Source organism: Anas platyrhynchos, chromosome 3, assembly GCF_047663525.1.
Source record: "Anas platyrhynchos isolate ZD024472 breed Pekin duck chromosome 3, IASCAAS_PekinDuck_T2T, whole genome shotgun sequence".
Taxonomy (NCBI): domain Eukaryota; kingdom Metazoa; phylum Chordata; class Aves; order Anseriformes; family Anatidae; genus Anas; species Anas platyrhynchos.
Window position 1 is genome coordinate 95,153,526 of NC_092589.1, and position 18,805 is coordinate 95,172,330.

Consider the following 18,805-nt stretch of genomic DNA (forward strand, 5'->3'; position numbering starts at 1 on the left):
TAAATAACCCAGAGCTACAGTCTGTGTAGTATAATGATAAAAAACATCATATCACCTATCCGTTTATTTTGCTGTAGAAATATAATAGTAATACTAATTTACACTTCATTGAAGACATTATTCCTCTAGCTTACTATAGAAATGTCTCTGCCTTTTTCAAAAATAAATAGGGCATGATGGGACCGGAAGGCTCATTTGGTCTACCTGGAGCTCCTGGGCCTAAGGTGAGCATTTGTGTTAATTTACCTGTGACTTTGATAAATGGCTGCTTTATCAAAAAGCCCAGATTTTGCAGCTAAATTTCTGGTATAATGAATACTGCTGAATACCTATATGGTTTTCCATATATTACCTTATATGATAGTTCGGTCTCAAGAGAGCTTAATATAGTTTAGTAAATGGTGCCTGTCATCCCATGAGGTTTGGAACTGCTGCAGAAATGGTCATGAGACTTTGTTTCAGCTTTGCTGTCCTGGAAAATGTTCTGCAATGCTCGGAGCCAGATAATTCTCAGTATACATCAGAACTCTCTGCCCATGTTACATTTATTTATATTTTAATTGTGTTAAATAAAGTTACGTGCTGCTTTTTCCACCCGAGGAGCCAAATTTATTTCAGATGTAACTTTACTGATTGCACTACAGCTACAGCAAGAATTAATTTGACCCATGCTCTCAGAAACCAAAATAGATACTATAAATCTAGATCTTTTAGTGTATCCTTTTAGTGTAATCCAAAATGAGTTTTGGCTGGTAAGCATTGAATTGTGTATCCTAGAGAAAATGTATTAATATAGAATCCATTTCCTGAACTTTGTATTTACATTTAGGTTCACTTCCACCCATACATTATTTATATCTAAAACTACATATGTATTTATTTAAAGTTGTGTACTGAAGGCAACATTCTTTATAGTCATTAATGTTTGCCATGGTCAAGAAGATTGATCAAAAAAAAAAAAAAGTCTTATTTCCATTTGAGAAAAATGTGGTTTTTTTTTTTTTTTTTTTTTTTTTAATTTTTTTATTCATCTCTCATTCAGAATATAAGCTGCATTTCCAGAAGAAAACTTCATGCTTACAGAAAAGCATTATAAAGGAATCTGTAGTTCTTAGATTTAAATGAAAATCCTTATGCTGAATATACGCCTAATTCTATTGCTTACAGTATGTATACATATTTGCTCAGACAGGTCCAAGGAGTTTCAGAATTTTATTAAATAGTATGGTGGAAATGTGAAGTCAGTATACACAAACCTGGTATAACTAGGCAAGGAAAATGAGAGAGGTGGGGAAGGAACAGTTGAGAACAGGCAGGTGGATCCTGTTTTGTCATGGGTATTTCATCTTCCTGAGAACCTGCCGGTTTCCCGTAAAGGAGCAGTACTGTAGCCTTTTGATCACACACCTTATTTTTAAAAGCTGGCTATCCATTAGTGTCTGTTCATATTAGCTAGTAATACCATATTTGATAAAAAATATTGATGTATCAGTCATGTTCCTGTGTTGTTTTATAGGGTGATAAAGGTGAACCTGGACTACAGGGGAAACCAGGATCACCAGGAGCCAAGGTAAATATGAATCTGGAAGTATTTAGTTAAAGCAGAGATTAATTTACTTTTCCATTATAAAATTCTTAAGATTAAGGCAGTTTTGTTTCAAAATAGAATAGCAGTGAACATAAAATCACATCAGAATCCATTTGATAGGTTATTCTTACTGACTTTGTATTAGACTGGGATACAAGGCAGCAGTCTTATTGAAACCTGCTTTACAGTATTCTGTGTTGAGCTAGATCATGTGGTTGTTTCCTTCAAATTCATATGCATTTGGGGTTAAACCAACACTTACAGTGTCACATCTGCTGACCCCTGTGGCAGGTACAGCTGTTTGACTGGTCTATCAGTTCTGGCTTGCTGTCTGTAGTGCTGGTTATGCTTTGTGGCCAGGGGTCATATATGAGAGAATTTATGGTGCTGTGTTGGAGCCAGGACTCAGGAGAACCAGCAACCTTGATGCCAGAGAGATGCTCTAAAAATGTGTTTGGATGGGGAAGCAGCACTACAAGGAGTTTATCTTCTCAATCCAAAAAGGACTCTGTGATCCACAAACAGGATGGGACTGGGATGGACTCTAACTGGTCAGCTCAGCCCCCACCAGAAGAGCAGCCATTCAAAACAGAAGGCAGTGATCAAAAAAGAGAAACTGTCTTTAGTCAAAAAAATAGTGCTGGGAACGCTTTGTGGGGAAGAGCAGAAAGGAATTGGTTCTTTTTCTTCCTTTCATCTTTTCTTCAGTCTTTTACTGTTTCTGGGCTTCATATGTACACAATGACACAGGCTTCTATTACAGTCTTCTAAAGCTGAAGAGACAACAAAGTTGGGTTAAATTACACTGAGATGAAAATAAGACCAATATGTTCTGAAATGTTATATAATTTCCAGCCTCTTAATGAAATTCAAACCTGCAAACATTGCAAACTTCAGATAGTTTTATTTGTGTAACTTTGAAAAATCAACATCAGATGTATTAAAAAGCAACAGAAGATAGGTACTGGAATACTAAGAACTAGGAGTGTCTTTTGTGGCTTGTGGGTGTTCAACATCCCGTTACAAAAACTCCAAACATTTCAATCATCCTAAATTATAAAATTTCAAAATATCATAGCCAAAATATATCACATGACCTTGAAAAAACATGCAGTATGTTTTTACTCACAGCATATCACTGATACTTATGGAGCTGTTATGTTACTCAGGGAGATCTAGGAGGACCTGGTGCCCCAGGTGAACCAGGCTACCCAGGCATTCCTGGTACCCAGGGTATAAAGGTAAGCAGTTTTTTTCTGGTTTTATATTGCTTCCATCTTCTATTGGAAGAGCTTCTTCTATAAGTGGTCATAATCAAAGAAAATGATTTTCCTTTTTTTTTTTTTTTTAAATACGTAATTATTATTAGAGACTATTTAGTATATATTGGAAGGTCCATTTGCCAGAAAAAACATCAGCATTTTTCAGGGAGGAGAAAATGACCAAAAGGGAGAAACTGTTAACATAAAGTGCTGTGATATAGGTATATTAATGAAATTTTCATTATGAATTATAATACATAATAGTATGATCTGTGATTCCATATTTACTTCATAATATATTGTCTTACATCATTATATCTGCAAATTCTATTGTGCAAAGTCTTTTGTGGATCTCTCCTAAGAACTGGAGCAATTAGTCCCAGGCAGCTGGGACAGATTCAGCTCAATTACACTTAGCCCTTAAGAGCTATTTGATCTAGCCAACTTGTCCAGGTTTTCTCCATGTTTAACTGAGAGAGTCTAAACTCCCTGGGGAGTCATTCATTCACATCTTTGCTTAGGAATGGGTAAATCTGGAAGTACTTGTCTATTACCATTGACTATATCTGAAGCCTGGATAAGGCTTTAGCTTAGCTAAATTTCTGATGGCAAAGGTTAGGTGAATCCTACTTCTGCTGTCCTGGCTGAAAATTATTTCTTCTTTTCAGGCAGGAATCTGTATTTTTTCTTCTTGCATACTGAGTTCTCAGGTAGATCATGCCTTCAGGATCTCACCATTGCTTGGCGCAACCTCCCATCAATCAAACACTGTTATAGACATGGTTATTGCTGATATTCTTCATTGCTAAAGAACTGCTTTGTGAACACATCATAAAATTTTATTATTTATGTTTGAATTTCTGAATATTAACCTTTATTTTTAAAGTGTAGCTGTATAGGATTTTCTGACAAACATATTAAGGAGTCTTTAAGGGGTCCCCAGTTGAAAAGATTATAGGCAATGTTGTTCTTTGGTACATTTGGAAATTCAAGTATACATTTTTTTGCATGTTAAAACCTGTAATTAACATTACAATAAGTCCTTTCCTTGAGATTTTGTTCTATAAGATGTCATTCTAAAAATCTTATGTGTTTTTGAAACTTCTCAGTTTCATCTTAGCCATTAACACAAAACTTTTTATTTGACTGGAAGCTGGAAAGCCTACAGAATATTTCCAGTTTTAAAATACCTGTAGAATCTCTTGTTGTAACTCTCAGAATGTACTGGAGTGCGAAATGAATCTCTTGATGAAAAATCAGCTATGCATTGTCTGTGGAATTGGATTTAAGAACCTGAACATTAGTAGTAATTGAAAATCAGTTTTCATGCCCTGTGGATAACAAAGAACTTAAAGTTGTGTTTTCTAAATGATGTTCTTTTTTTCAGGATGGCACCTTTCTTCTATGTAACTCAGCCAAGGAGAGAAATACCAAGAATTTACCCTTTACATATGCTATTAAGCAAATAGATGTGAAGGAAATACTTGATGTATATTTGAAACAGCTGGGAACAGCTGTTCTTGTGATCTTCAAAGCATGATTTTGGGAGATTTCAGGGTTAAAGAGCTTTCTTGTGGTTTAAAATTGATTGAAGTCAAATTACTGACTTTATTGCTGCAAATCAATTAATTCAAATTGTAACTGAAGTTCTTATTTGTATCCATTATATTTATAGGTTAAATTTTGATTAGGATTTCTTTATTCTGGACACTTTAAAAGCAACAATGTGTGTCCTGAAAAATAAATGTTTCATTGCTTTGCAAGATAGTAAGTACTGCTATTGCTTTCAGTATTTTGTTCTATTTTTAAGGGAGAACATGGCAGGTCAGCTAAAGATTTATTATTTTTTTTAATTATTATTTGGCATATACAAATATAAAGCTTCTTTTAATGTTATGCTGTTGTGTTTTTTGTTTTTGTTTTTTTTTTTTTTGGGGGGGGGAATGTAAGTTATCTGATATGTAACAGGCTTGTTTCCTGAAGGTATGGCTTATTATGACTAACAAGCTTTACATGAAACCTTTCAGACTAGGTATTTATTTAAGCAACAAGTTGTCAAGGCTAAAAATGCTTCCATATTTGCTATCAGTCCAAATTTAAAGTTTTAGAATTAGTTTAAATTAATAAATTAATTTAAAATTATATTTGAACAGGTTTAACAATAGCTTTACATTTTTATGTATCAAGTTTTTTTTAAATAAAAATAAATGGAGTATATCTAAGTGATGTATCTGACACATATTTTGGAAGCCTAGTACTATTCCCCAGGAAATGCTGAAGACTCAACTTAAAGATTAAAGATTTCTCCATTACATATCTGAATTACAGATTTCAGAATAAACAGGAGGTCCTTTAAAGTCAAAGGAAGTTCAGGTAGGGTGTCAGATAGAAGTAAGCAGTTAGTCAAAAATAAAAATGATAACATGTGTATAGCAGTACCAGCAATGTCAAGGAGCCCCTTTTGAAGGATGATTTTCCAGAACACATAAGGGCAAAGATTTCCTGGCTTAATACAGTCTTTCAGAATGCACTGAAGCCCAAGAGTGACTGGTGTCGAGCTAGTGTCATAAGAATAGTTTAATGAGTTTCATTATCAATATATGCTCGGTTTCAGTATCTCAGGGTCACGGATCAAGACATTAACACTGATTTTAAGAAGGCAGATTTTGTTAAAATTTATGGAAAGTCTCTAAATTTTAGAGTGAAGATGGTAATTCTTGCAATGGGTAATTCTTACCCATTTTTTTATGAAGATGGAAGTCAGAAAAATGTTTTGCTTGTTAACTGGAGTTACAAGTTGGAAGTATGACAGTCTTGAATTATCCAGTGCAGTTTGGGCATTCAACAATAAAAGTGAAGCCCTTCAGCTATAGCTCATTTTAAACTTGAAGCGAAACCAAATATTTTACATTCAAGTACAATACAACAACTGGCATAAATACATTCTTGTGGGATTTTCAATTAGGAAAATATTTACCCTGGCCAAAATCTCCTTTATGCTACTGTTTAACATTTAACTAAACATTCTTTTTTTTTTTTTTTTTTTTTTTTTTAATGCAATTTTGCCTCCCTGCCCTCTCCCCTGATCTGTCTTTTGTTTTATGAGATGCTGCATTCTCAGCCCACCATTTTATTTTGTGTCTATTTAAGTAGTCACTCTAATTTAAGAGGTCTCCCATAACTTTTTTCTTTTCAGTCATTGATGAGAGAGAGGCACATTCTGGGATTACATACCTCTATCATTAATTGGCATAGTTTTCAAGAGCAGACTGATTCTCTCCATTGACAATTAGATGGTGGTCAGACAACTTGATAAACCTAGGTACCTGCCTTTTATAGTGTCATTTGCACCATCTGGTTACCAGTTACCCACATGAATGTTAACTTACTATAAACATTTCAATCAAAGACAAAAGAAGTGGGTGGAACTTAGTCTCTACAAAGTTTTGGTTAAATTCAAATATAATATTTTTTTTCTGATTAGAAAGAAAAACAATTTTTTTGCCTTGTCATATATAACTTCTGCAATCAATGGGTTTATAGTACATTACAGAAATTATTTATACTCTATTCTCTGTGGGCAAAGGCAAGCACACTTAGTGGTTAGCATCCAAATGAAATTTAACCCTTCGGAAGTACTGCCCTTCCTTCCCCTCTGTGTCCTTTCCCCTCCCATACATTCAGTAGATGAGCTCCTTCTGGGTTTGCCATTTAACTTGTTATATGAGCATCTAATTTTCCTTGTGACAACTCTTTCTATGGCAGATTCTCTTCTTATTATAACTTTCTGTATTTTTTTTCAGTGTTTGTGTACATGGGGATACATTTGTTTTCATTCAATACAAATAGAGGCTATTAGATGCTTCCCTTGTATTTACTGCATTAAATTAAAACAGTTCTTGGAGATGAATCATGTTAAATGGAGACTTTTCTTCTAATATTTTACAGGGGGACAAAGGAAGCCAGGGTGAAAGTGGTATCCAGGTACATCAACTTTTTTTCTAGTCAAAATCATCTGATAACACTTAATAAAAGTGCTAGTAGTTAATTAGGATTATTTTTTTAATTAAGCTCTACAAGAATTTTGATTGAAGAAGAGTAGAAGCACTTAGCCCTAAATCTTCTTCAAACAAAACTACCCGGTATGCCCTGTATGAATCTCCAGCTGCATTTTTTGGGCTGAGCAGGCTGTGATGGCATTTGGTGCAGACCTTGTGTGGCTCCAGAGATGACGCAGGCTTGGGCATATTGGTTGTATTGCTGATCTGGGGCACAGGGACAGGACCCACCAACCTGGGACAGGCTCTATCCCTGCCTGCTCCAGTCACCACGGCACCACATAAATCCTTGTAATCGCTAATGCCACCTGGCCTCTGCCTACTATAATAATATTATACTACTATTATAAGCGGTGTCACTTTCCTCCTCCTTATCTAAAAGTCATGGAAATATCTACAAGAAAAGGTGATGATACTATCACTACTCATATCCTAACTTGTGTGTTTTCAGAACAGATATTGTGTCTATCTATCTGTACTGGTTCTGCTCTGAGTTCTTGAAGAGTAAATTTTAGATTGATTGGGCCCAGTTCTTTTGTCTTTGTGATATTTTTGATAGTTTAATTATTTCTCCCAAATAAATATACATTTTAAGAAAACATGCTTCTTCTTTTCTGAAGGGACGAAAAGGAGAGAAAGGAAGACAAGGAAATCCAGGCTTACAGGTACTGTCAAAATGATAATCCTAGTTCATGACAGCTATCATTCATGTATGTTTCTTAAGATTATTTTCATCAGCATAAGTATTCATTTTTTTGTTGTGTAAAATATATTTATGTAGAACATGATTATGTAGTTGTGTTAATTACCTCTTAACCACCTTAAGTATTTTAAATATAACAGATACAATAAAAGTAGAGAAGATGCACATAGGGAAGGACAAGAGGAAATGGACTTGAATTGCAGTGCAGGAAATTCCAATTTGATCAATGGGAAAATATTTTGCTGCAAGGGTGGGTCAAACACTGGAACAGGCTGCTTACAGAGGTTGTGGCAGAACCTGGCTGGACACAGCATTGGGCAGCCTGCTCTAGCTAGATCCACTCTGAAAAGGAGGTTGAAATCCTGGAGCCTATGTTTCTGTGGCTCAGGAATATTATATCTTGGAAAACAGACTGGAAGTTCATTTTCCTGTATTATTTTATGAAAGCGTTCGTTATGGAAAATTTTCATCAAACAGTTACAAGTAATATAAAACAGATAACAGCACAAAGTGGCCTTTGTGAAAAGTTGTAAGAGTGATGCTTGAGGTGTTAAGATTGTGTGTACCATGCTACACTTTCACGTAGTTTATTACCCCCAGTAGTAATGACTCTCAATAATGAGAGTCATTATTGACATGTTCTGTGCACATAAATTACAGATGTTTCCTGTTTCAGCTGCAAATCAGTGAGACCCAGTTATTTCTCTTTTCTTTCAATTCTGAGCCAATGTATTCTGATTGTGTCATAGTTGGCTATCTTGTTATTCCACAGAAAATAACTGTTAGTATTTATAAATGCTTGTTAACTACATAATCTATGTCATGTCTAAACAGAAAAGTATTTGTCAGAGGTACGTATCTAAAACTAGACTTGGAAGGAAGTCACAGCTGTTTTTTCAGAATTACGACATTGATACAGCTGTCTGTCTAGCCAGAAGGAGCTGATTCCAGTGGAGCATGGGCAGGAGGTCTAGATTGTATGTTAGCTTGGTTTTATCACTCTCAGGGGTATGTAGCTTGACAGGAGTCTGGTAATAAAGCTGAGCAAAAATTTTTAAAATGAAATAGTTTAAACTAAAAGGCCAGTGTCTTTTTTTAACAAAAAGCAATGTCATATTCTGACATTCTACAAATTAAACTTTCTGGTCTATACCTTTGCAAATAATAGACCCATTTCCATGGGTCACGTATTATTTTAATTATAAGGCAAAACAAACAAAAACAAACAAACAAAAAAAACCACTTATTTTTCAGATAGAACAATACAGCTGAGTAGCTGTTGCTTGCTTCATTTTATTTTATTTTATTTTATGTGGAGAAAACTGAAAAAATAATACAGGGCTAGTCTAAAATTGTTTCCCACGCTTATCTAGTTTGGCCAGCAACCAAAAAATCAGTCATTCAAATATTTTGTTAGACAGTACTAGGTCCTTCCAAGGTTTCTAAAGCCCTCAGGGCTCCTCCAAGATATAATACAGATTCTCTTGTCCCTAAGAGTCCATCAGCAAAGTGAAAAAACCTGCGCTAAGCTGCCAGCTTGCATGGCATTTAATGATCAATAACACCATTGAACCATTTGGCAGGAAAGGCACCATGCAAACATGCCAACATGCAAAATCTGGCTTCTAAACTCAGTTGGTATTCAAAGGCTCTGAGCTTGATTTCTCTCTTGTAAGACAGTATTAAGCATGCACAAAACAAAGTTTCCTTTTGCTAGCGCAAAAAACTTTATTCCTTTTGTCTTTTGTAGAGTAAGTAAGATTTAGTCTATATATGCTACTTCTACACTAATAAAATACATGGTATATGATATGTATGATACAATTCCAAGTTCCTTTAATACCGTATACCAAAAGGGTATTACTAAAATGTTGATTCACCATGATATACATTTTTAATTCTTATATACAATTTGTTTTTTTATACAAATAGAAATCACAGAATCTTTAAAAATTAACTTTTGTGATTAATTATTGAAAGCAAAGGGAAAAAAATATATTTTTTTTATTCCAAGTAACTTGGCTCAACTTGCTTCTTCCTTTTTTTTTTTTTTTTTTTTTTTAAATTAATCCCTGAAGGGAATAGAAGGATTGAATGGAGAACAAGGAGAGGTATGTATTTTGTAATGAAAGAGTATTATAAAATTATTATATTTGTTTCTGCAAATTGTGTTCTGTAAAACATATGTTTAAAGTATTATTTCCATACTCACATACATAAGCAACAGAAATTATTTGAAAATATCAGAAAATAGAACAGAAATAACTATTAGTTAAAAGACACCAGACAGCAAAATGCGTATTTCATGAAATGCAAAATTTAAAAAAGTAAAGCCAAATACACATTTAAGAGAATAAAAAAGTCAGAAAAGGAGCTGGCTGAAGAAGGCAAACAGTAGGACGAAAAAAAATCTAACTTTTGGAAAATCAGAAGTTACAAAATACATCAGAATGATCTTTCTTTTTCAATATTTTACCTTCAGCAGCAGCCAATGCAAAAATATGGAGCACAATACATAACAAAGATCCTTCTTATGTACCTTCACTGATTTTGGCAGTCAACAAATTAGGGGCATGTAAGCTATAGATCCAAAATGTTGCATTTAATGTCAATCAGAAATCTGTCTAAAACCTTTTGAACTGTGGTGATACCCAGACTGTATTTTTAGCTTCCTTAAAAGTCTGTGACAAGGGCTTCCACATCTGTACTATTTATCGTAATTTTGAACTTGACCAGTGAGATTTCTTTGTGTGCCTTTATTTCAATAAAAGTAATGAAAAGGAATGGTGAAGCATATAAAAAGATTTTATTTTTTAGAGGATTCTGTCTTTAAGACTGACTCAGAAAATGCAAGGCAGACTTCTTTCTCTCTGCTACCACGTTTACACAGGAATGATTTCCAACTCAGCCTGAAACTTGAGGGGCATAAATGGAAGCCCACTTGAACTTGTCTGGCAGAAACTAAATCTCTTGGTCTCTGGGTTATTTTTAGAAGTCCCATCTCTTTTTCTTATCTTTTTTTTTATTTTTTTTTGACTACTGTAGATATATTTATGGTCAGACCTTTCAGTTTTTGTTTTGCACATTGTTTTGAGTGTTGGTACTTAAAAGATTAATTTTTTTAGTTATTTTTGATTCATACTTAGTGAAATCAGGGTGCATGCTGTCTCATTAATATCATCCTGCTCCAGCTTTACCTAGAGTTGTCTTTGTTCAACCCTTTTTCATTAAAGTAGTGTTGCATATCAATAATTGTATATATTCCTCAAAGATCGTGTGCCATCAAATATTTAAATTGTCCTATATGCTACAGTGGTTCTATGAAATACTTAAAATTGCAGTTTTGCTTATAGGTGCTTTCTGAATTGTAGCCAAAATTGCTAAGGTGTTACTTGTGTAACACCCTAAAGAGGCAGTAGCCTCTTTAAATGTTTTAAATCATGGTAAAATTCTGAAAAATCCTTTCAATAATATTCTTACTGTACATTAAGATACAGTGGTGTCATGGTGTTTACTTATCAGACCTATAAAACTAGTTTATCTTCTGTTTTTATAAAATATTTTGTCATTTGTTACAGCCTGATTTAATAAAAAGTTTCTTCAGGCTGTAATTCTCAGCATTTACTGAGCTTTTTTTTCCTTTTTATTGATTTTCTTTGCCAATAGCAAGGGTCGATAAACAAGGCCACACATGAGATGTGGCTGAACATTACAAAACCGTGATGCACTGCAGAAAATGTTCCCTCAGCAGTTTCATTTGATTTTTTGGCAGCATTTTTTCCTGTGATGTTTTTTCTACAATAGTTGCAATTTTCACAATAGTTCACTGGTTCTTAATGCTTTCTAGCCCTTTTAACATTTAATTCCAAATAAATCAACTTGCAAGTCAGATGTTGCTGTGTAAACATAACCCATAGCTGTAAAAGTAATTGAAATTAAAACAAACAACTGGCTACATGAACGACATTATTTTCAGATCCCAACACGTACAGCTTCTGGTATAGCCACAGGCAGCTAGCTACATATGCTCTGTATGTTTATCCCTGAGCCTTGCTGGCCCTTTGAGGGTATTTTAAAAATAGCTGTGAAGTGTAAAAACCTTTGCAGTCGTGTAATAGAAATGAACAAGTACAAATCTATCTGGTGGTAACTAGAATATCAAATCTCTGTGACTATAATATTCAAGTTGACAATAACAAAAAAGTAAAATACAGTTACCCTGGAACAAATCAGTTCTGAATTAGCATATAACTTCTATAAAGGGAGGAGGATATAGACAGCTGTTCAATTCATGCTTGGTACCTTAGTGGTGGAGCATCTTTCTAGCAGTCTCTTAGGCATTTTATTGACATCTGTCAAGTTTTTTTCTCACTTGTCTGGTTGTTATGAGGAAAAACTGCCCCCTTTCTTTTAACACCTTTTATTTTTTGAGTGGGTCTTGTAAAAATAGTGGAAGCAAAAAAAAAATCCACGCTCCCAAAAAGAAAACACACCAAAAAAACCACACACACAAAAAAAAAAACAAGAATGCTTAAAATGCACAGATAACCAGTCACTTGAGTATATTTTTCTGTGATGGCTTTTCATAGTAGGGTTGCACTGCCCCACTGGCATTGAATTTTGTTTACAACAAAGCTAAATGAGTTCAGTAGAAGAACTTAGTTAACCTGAACAGACTGTGGTCCTTTTGTGATGCCAGGTATGCAGTTCTGAGTACTTTCTTTTTCATTGATTTGTTTTCCACAGCTAGGTATCAGTAACCATGTCATGGTTTTGAGATATAAACCATCTAAACATAGCAAGGTGAAATTCCTGTCTGTTAGCTCCCTGCATAAAAATGAGTAAGCAGACACCAAATCTGAATCGAGCTACCTGTAGTAATTTATTTGGAGAACTCTGGGCATTGTTACTAATTCAGAGCAATCCATAAAGCTTTGAGTGAACCATATACTTTTCTGATGTAAAATGTTTTGATAAGAACTGTACAGAAGGATATAAAGTAATTTAAAAGCATAATTTAAAAATCAGCATAAGTCTGTGAAGATTACATGTATATGCCTAAGTACTTCTTAAACTTCCATTGTTTGCTCCAGTAAGTTTTGTTTGTCAGATATAGTGATCCTGTTGCCTTGTTTCCATAATTCCATCAAAACAGTTGGAAAATGAGAAAGAAAATGTTAAAGCTACTGATAACACTATGCAGAAGCTGTGAAAAAATTGAAGGAAAATACTCATCAGGGAGTAAAGACAGTTTACTAACTTTAATCTTGGGCATGTACCAAATTACATTCTACTGAAGGTTTGTTGGCTTCAGCACAGGAAAGGAGCTCCACAGGAGCTATTGCAGTAGGTAATCCCATACACAGAACCATTGCTGTGATAAAGAGATATACAGTATTATTTTAACATTTCCCAGTGAAGCAAATGGACTGCAGCTATTAATCATAAAGAGAGTAGGTGAAGTTTAAAAAAATAAAAAGCACCACCAACAAAACAAAAGACCCTAAATGAAATCAAACTATTTTTTCTTCTGTCTTATACACTAAGGTAGGGTAAAAGTCTTGATTGCTACAGTACATGGGAGGTTTGCCAAGAACTTCAGTGGTGCCAAAATTTCACTTGTAATTTTTCCAGCCTTCTGAGAAGGATGTTAATGTATTGTAATGAATTACTCACTTTTTCATGGGAAATTAACTAAGTATTTTCTTCTATATGTTAATAAAGAAGAGATTTTTGGTTTATATCAATTAGTAAGTCAAATCAGTCTCTTTAAGATGGAAATTTAAGTCCTTGGTAAATTATTGTATCTGAAACAGATGTTAAAGAATCTGAAAACTTAATACATTTTAGTGAAAAATACATTTTAGTGAAATGGATCTAATCAGTATCAAATTAATTTTCAATGACAACTTGATTATATTAATTTTATGAAGATTGTCAGTGAAGATTTTTTTCAGAATGTGCTTGCTTGGTGCTACAAAGCTTCCAAATGTCATGTAAAGATATGATTGGCTTTTCATTGGTTCTTATTCCAGAAAGGTGAAAAAGGAGATCCAGGCATTCGAGGCATCAATGGACAAAAGGGAGAAACCGGTATCCAGGGTTTGGTTGGACCTCCTGGTGTCAGAGGTCAGCCAGGAGACAGAGGGCCCCCAGGACCACCTGGATCAGATGGAAAACCTGTATGTATGGGACCTCATACTTGTCATTTTGAGTACCTTAGAACCCCAAACATGCATGCTCTCCGTTTTTATAACTCTTCTCTGTTCAATTTAGGCACGAGAATTTTCAGAAGAATTTATTCGACAGGTGTGTTCAGATGTACTGAGAAGTAAGTTTGAAAGGCTCTTTACTGCTCTTTCCTTGTTTAAAGTACTGAAGAAGTTTCCTTGTAATTATAAAGATGCTTTATTGAAAGCAAGATCAGTATGTTCTGATTTATCACTGGTTTTCATACTGCTGTAGAAACACATTTCCATGCCACAGACTCCATACTTTAGCATCCTGTTTCCTAAAGGTACCATATTGCCTAAAGAAAGGAAACTGGTTTTGTTGTAGTGGGTGTATGGAAACATTTTTATATTTAACTGTTACAACACTTTAAGTAATTTTTTGTTTGAATTCTCCTAGCCCAGTTGCCTGCTATCCTTCAGAGTGGAAGGCTACAAAACTGCAACCACTGTCAGTCCCAAAGTGCTTCCCCGGGACTTCCAGGGCCACCAGGTCCAAGAGGCCCTGAAGGTCCAAGAGGATTTCCTGGTTTGCCAGGAAATGATGGTATTCCAGGTCTGACAGGTGTCCCGGGTCGCCCTGGGGCTCGTGGGACAAGAGGTAATGTGTGCATGTGTTGTAGTTTCATACAGCCATTGGCTCTCCCCCCGCCTGCAGTGGGATGGCAGACATAATTGGGAGGGGAAAAAAAAATATAAAAGCTTGTGGCTTGAGATAAAGACAGTTTAATAGGACAGAAAAGGAAGAGAAATAATAATCATGGTGATGATGATAATGGAATGTACAAAGCAAGTGATGCACAATGCTCACCACCTGCTGACTAATGCCCAACCATTCTTGAGCAGCAGTTCCTCCAACCCCCACCAGCCACCCCATTTTAATTGTTCCGCATAATGTCACATGGTGTGGGACATCCCTTTGGTCAGCCTGGGACAGCTGTCCTGAATGTGTCTCCTCCCAGCTCCTTGTGCACCCCCAGCCTCCTCGCTGGCAGGGCAGCACCAAGAGCTGGAAAGTCCTCTGTTTGAGCACTGCTCTGCAACGACTAAAACATCGGTGTGCTATCAACATTATTCCCAGCCTAAATCCAAAGCACAGCACCATACCAGCTACTAGAAGGAAAATTAACTCTATCCTAACGGAAACCAGAACAACATGTCACCATGCTAATGGCCTTTATGACTGCACCAGCCCCATTCAAAACTGGAAGCAGAAAACGGTGCAGTAAGGGAATAGCTGGGTCTGTATCACAAAGCTGATACACTGAGGATGCGGTTCAAAGGTTTCTTTGCTTTTGAAGTATGCATATCAGAAGAGAAAACACAAGAATACAACTAGATAACTGGTGATCAGTTCTGCTATACTTTCCTTTGATCTTTTTACAAAGATCTTTGTTTCCTTCGCAGTCCCCTGTAGATATTTTAAACTGCATTTATATATATATATATTTTTAATCAGGTATGTTTAGATATGAACTTCAGTGTATTTTCCATGCTTTCTAGTTTGTTTTCTTCCAAATTTCTTTATTTCAGCTATTTTAATATCTGTGTTTATTTGCTGATCATTTACTGTCTGCCACCTGTAGACAGATTTTTGGTATATGACACCTTTATACCCCTCTTACTTCCTGTTTTTTTTTTTTTTCTTCTTTTTTCTTTTCATCTCATAAGGATATTTATTCCTTTCTTTCTTCCTTTTTTTTTTTTTTTAATTTGTGTTTCTTTTTAATAATATTAGTGAAGCTAATGATTATACTTTTAGGTATCTCAGCCATACAAGCAGTCTAACTGATTTCTGTGGGTTTATTTACAGACTTAAAGTTAAATATAAAGTTAAATAAGGGAAAAAATAGATATCTATTTTTATGAAGCAGTTGAATTCATTGGGCTGCAGGGGTATAAGAGAGCATTTTGCCCCTCTCAGAGAGTTCTTCTTTGGTAAAAATTTAATTCTGCGCTACATTGCAGAAGATTGCCTATATAGTGTGTATCCCACAGAGACTGTGGTGAATACTTCACACGTTTTCATGCAACTTCTTAAAAGCTTTGCCAATGAAAAGGCAATACAGTTAACAAATTTCTTAAATCCTCATCATCTATTCACTCAATTCACAGTGGCCACCTGCTTATTAGTTGCTAAATTGGCTCTTAATTTAGTGGAAGCAAGGATAATCAAGAACTCAGGTACACCATGCAAGTTACAAGGAAATGAATATTTACGTCCTTTATTTATTTATTTATTTAATAAATATTATCGAATGTTGACTTTCTGATTGTTCTAATAAAAATATTCTTAGTGTGCAAAGATATACATGAGTTTGCTACTCCACAGGGCTGCCAGGGAAAAATGGTGCAAAAGGCAATCAAGGAATTGGGGTTCCTGGGATCCAAGGCCCCCCGGGACCTCCAGGTGAGAGTTGGCTTATTTGTGCAGATTCAGTGCATGCTATTTTTTTTTTTTTTTAATAAAGTTTATACAAATATCAGTATAGTTAAGAAAATGTGAACATTTTTTCTACACCTTAATTATCATGTATCTTCCATGGCTGGAGCCTATCTCATACATGCCTTTTAAATTGTCATAGAACACATTATTTAATAGAAGGCATGTCTTGTAGAAATTGGTACTTGAGATTCCCTTTTCTAAACAAACAGCTCTTGAAATCAGACATTATCTGAAAACTGAACCCTTATATAATCATGTGACTTGTAACCATTGCTTAGAGAAGGAAAGTATTCTTCCAACATGCAAAGTTGAGTATTTGGAAGAGAGTTTAGAGCCTGATCCTAACCTAGGGAAAAAAATAAAAATCAGAGGACTCTGATTCATGCCCCAGTAATTCCAGATTATGTCATAAAGTATAAGCATACCAAAGCAGATTTTTATATTTCCTTATAAGAGCTATTTTACTTAGTGCTCTCCATGCTTTTTTTATATTTTTATTTTAAATCTTAATAAGATAACAGTTTTGCTATACATATATATAAGTAGTTTGTGACAAGAAGTATCCTTTTCAGAAAATAAAACTTTCTTTGTCTTGGTACTTCAGCAAAGAGCACGGCTTCTGTGTGTCCATACTAGTTTCCATTTTAATGAAAATACTCTGTAATATATTTATTTTTTGCATGTGTGTCACTAAGGTCCGGAAGGTCCCCCGGGTATGAGTAAGGAAGGACGTCCTGGAGAGCGTGGGCAGCCTGGTAAAGATGGAGACCGTGGCACACCGGGAATGCCAGGACCAGTTGGTCCCCCTGGAATTTGTGACCCATCACTGTGTTTTAGTGTAATTGTGGGGAGAGATCCCTTTAGAAAGGGACCAAACTACTAATTTGTGATATAATAATTTAGAGGAATAGGAATGGTGCTTGTCTTTAATGGTCTTTCAAGTCTCAGGAAGGTGACCAGCAATAATCCCAGGAACAAAAGGACCTCTGACATTATAAACATTACAAATAAGGATCCCAAAGGTTATGCAATCCTTTACAAAAAGAACTCCAATAATTTTTTTTATAACTTGCATAAATTGAATCTCGAGTGTTTTTAAAGAGATCGTCAGTTTTAATAGGAATAAAATTAACTATAATATTTGGTATTTAGTATTTAAGTGTCCTGCCATAGTCCTGCTGCCACTGAAGTCCTTTGCAAAACAGCTTCAGACTCCACTGGCAACAGGATTAGGCCTTAAATGGTATCGGTGAGGTGTAAATTACTGTGAAAATTTTCACATGCAGCCAACAGATACAGTATTTGATTTTGAAAGAATGTGGCTGGCTTTAACTTCATGTGTGTGTGAATTTCATTGGCTTGTGTACCTTTCATTTGTCATAGCTCCAAGTGTTGTGTGAGCAAAAGCATGTATTTGATTTTTATAAATTAAGAGAAATATCTGGACTGGTTATAGAAATAGTGTAGTATTTTGCTGTGTAACTCCCTTTCTAAAACCAAGGTGAAATGCAAGGGTAGAACTCCTACTGACTGAAGAAGGACCAAGGCTTACTGAAGATGGTACTTTCAACTACAGAAGGTCAAAAATGTCCCATGCGGGTGATTCAGTTTATATGAAAATATTTAAAAATAAAATAAAACAAATGGAATATTGGTATAGCTGGCTTATAGCTGTATTTTGAAAAAAATAATTAATAAAAAAGTTTGCACAACCCCATTGTAACAGTTCTGCATAATTATGGGTTGTTAGGTACCCTTTGTTGTTTCTCCCCAAGAACTGCAGCTGCCAAATTGAAGAAGTAGGTTTACAAGGAGAATGGTCTAACTGCTGGCTAACTAGCTGCAATGTTTGCTACGCTGTTTTCTTTTTCATTTTAAGCAAGCTATGTGTAGCTTTCATTGTATGCTTTGCTAATAAGGTGTATTGCTTGCTTTTACATAAACAGCAAACGCACAGTTCCATGAGAATTTGAAATCCTTTTTTTAAATTAAGGCAAAGTTGTACTGAGCTTATCCAATGCTTTATAAGTGGCTTTTTCTAATGTGTTGTTTTTCTGTTGTCCTACTATCAGATTGGTAATATGCTTGAAATTCAAGGTCAAATAAAATTTTGTATAGAACTAGTGGTGGTTTGGTGAGCGATTGCAAGATTTGTCCTCTGTCACAGAAGAGTGATGCCTACAACAGAGGTAGGGATATTTCCACCACACAGCTATGCTGTTTTGTTTGGTGTCCTTCCATTTTCTCTGGATAAAACACCATCCCCAGGAGGAGAACCTCTCTGCCAATGTCTTGCTGCATGGTGCCTTGGCCATAGTGGAGTCCAAGCATTAGTCTCTCATAAACATAGTTTAAAAACCTCTAAGATGATCCTTGAAAGATACCAACTTGAGAAATGAAGCAGTGCATAAAATCTGTTCCCCAAACAAGTGTTCCTTGGCACACGCTGTGGAGCTTTGCTCATGTGAACAAGCATTGACTGAATTTGTGGAAGAAAGAATCTAGAAACCTCTTTTTC

The 18,805-nt window shown here is 35.2% G+C and overlaps 1 protein-coding gene across 1 annotated transcript in view; it reads left to right on the plus strand.

The window, feature by feature from the left end:
• COL21A1 (collagen type XXI alpha 1 chain) overlaps window positions 1–18,410 on the plus strand; it is a 115,349-nt gene extending 96,939 nt beyond the window's left edge. Inside the window, exons 20-30 of the mRNA XM_027455081.3 lie at window positions 171–224; window positions 1,517–1,570; window positions 2,758–2,829; window positions 6,799–6,834; window positions 7,529–7,573; window positions 9,690–9,722; window positions 13,647–13,793; window positions 13,888–13,942; window positions 14,242–14,442; window positions 16,174–16,251; window positions 16,983–18,410. Coding sequence (XP_027310882.2) covers window positions 171–224; window positions 1,517–1,570; window positions 2,758–2,829; window positions 6,799–6,834; window positions 7,529–7,573; window positions 9,690–9,722; window positions 13,647–13,793; window positions 13,888–13,942; window positions 14,242–14,442; window positions 16,174–16,251; window positions 16,983–17,170 — 963 coding nt within the window. The 3' untranslated portion in view covers window positions 17,171–18,410. The remainder of the gene's footprint in view (window positions 1–170; window positions 225–1,516; window positions 1,571–2,757; window positions 2,830–6,798; window positions 6,835–7,528; window positions 7,574–9,689; window positions 9,723–13,646; window positions 13,794–13,887; window positions 13,943–14,241; window positions 14,443–16,173; window positions 16,252–16,982) is intronic.
• The last annotated feature ends 395 nt before the right edge of the window (window positions 18,411–18,805 follow it).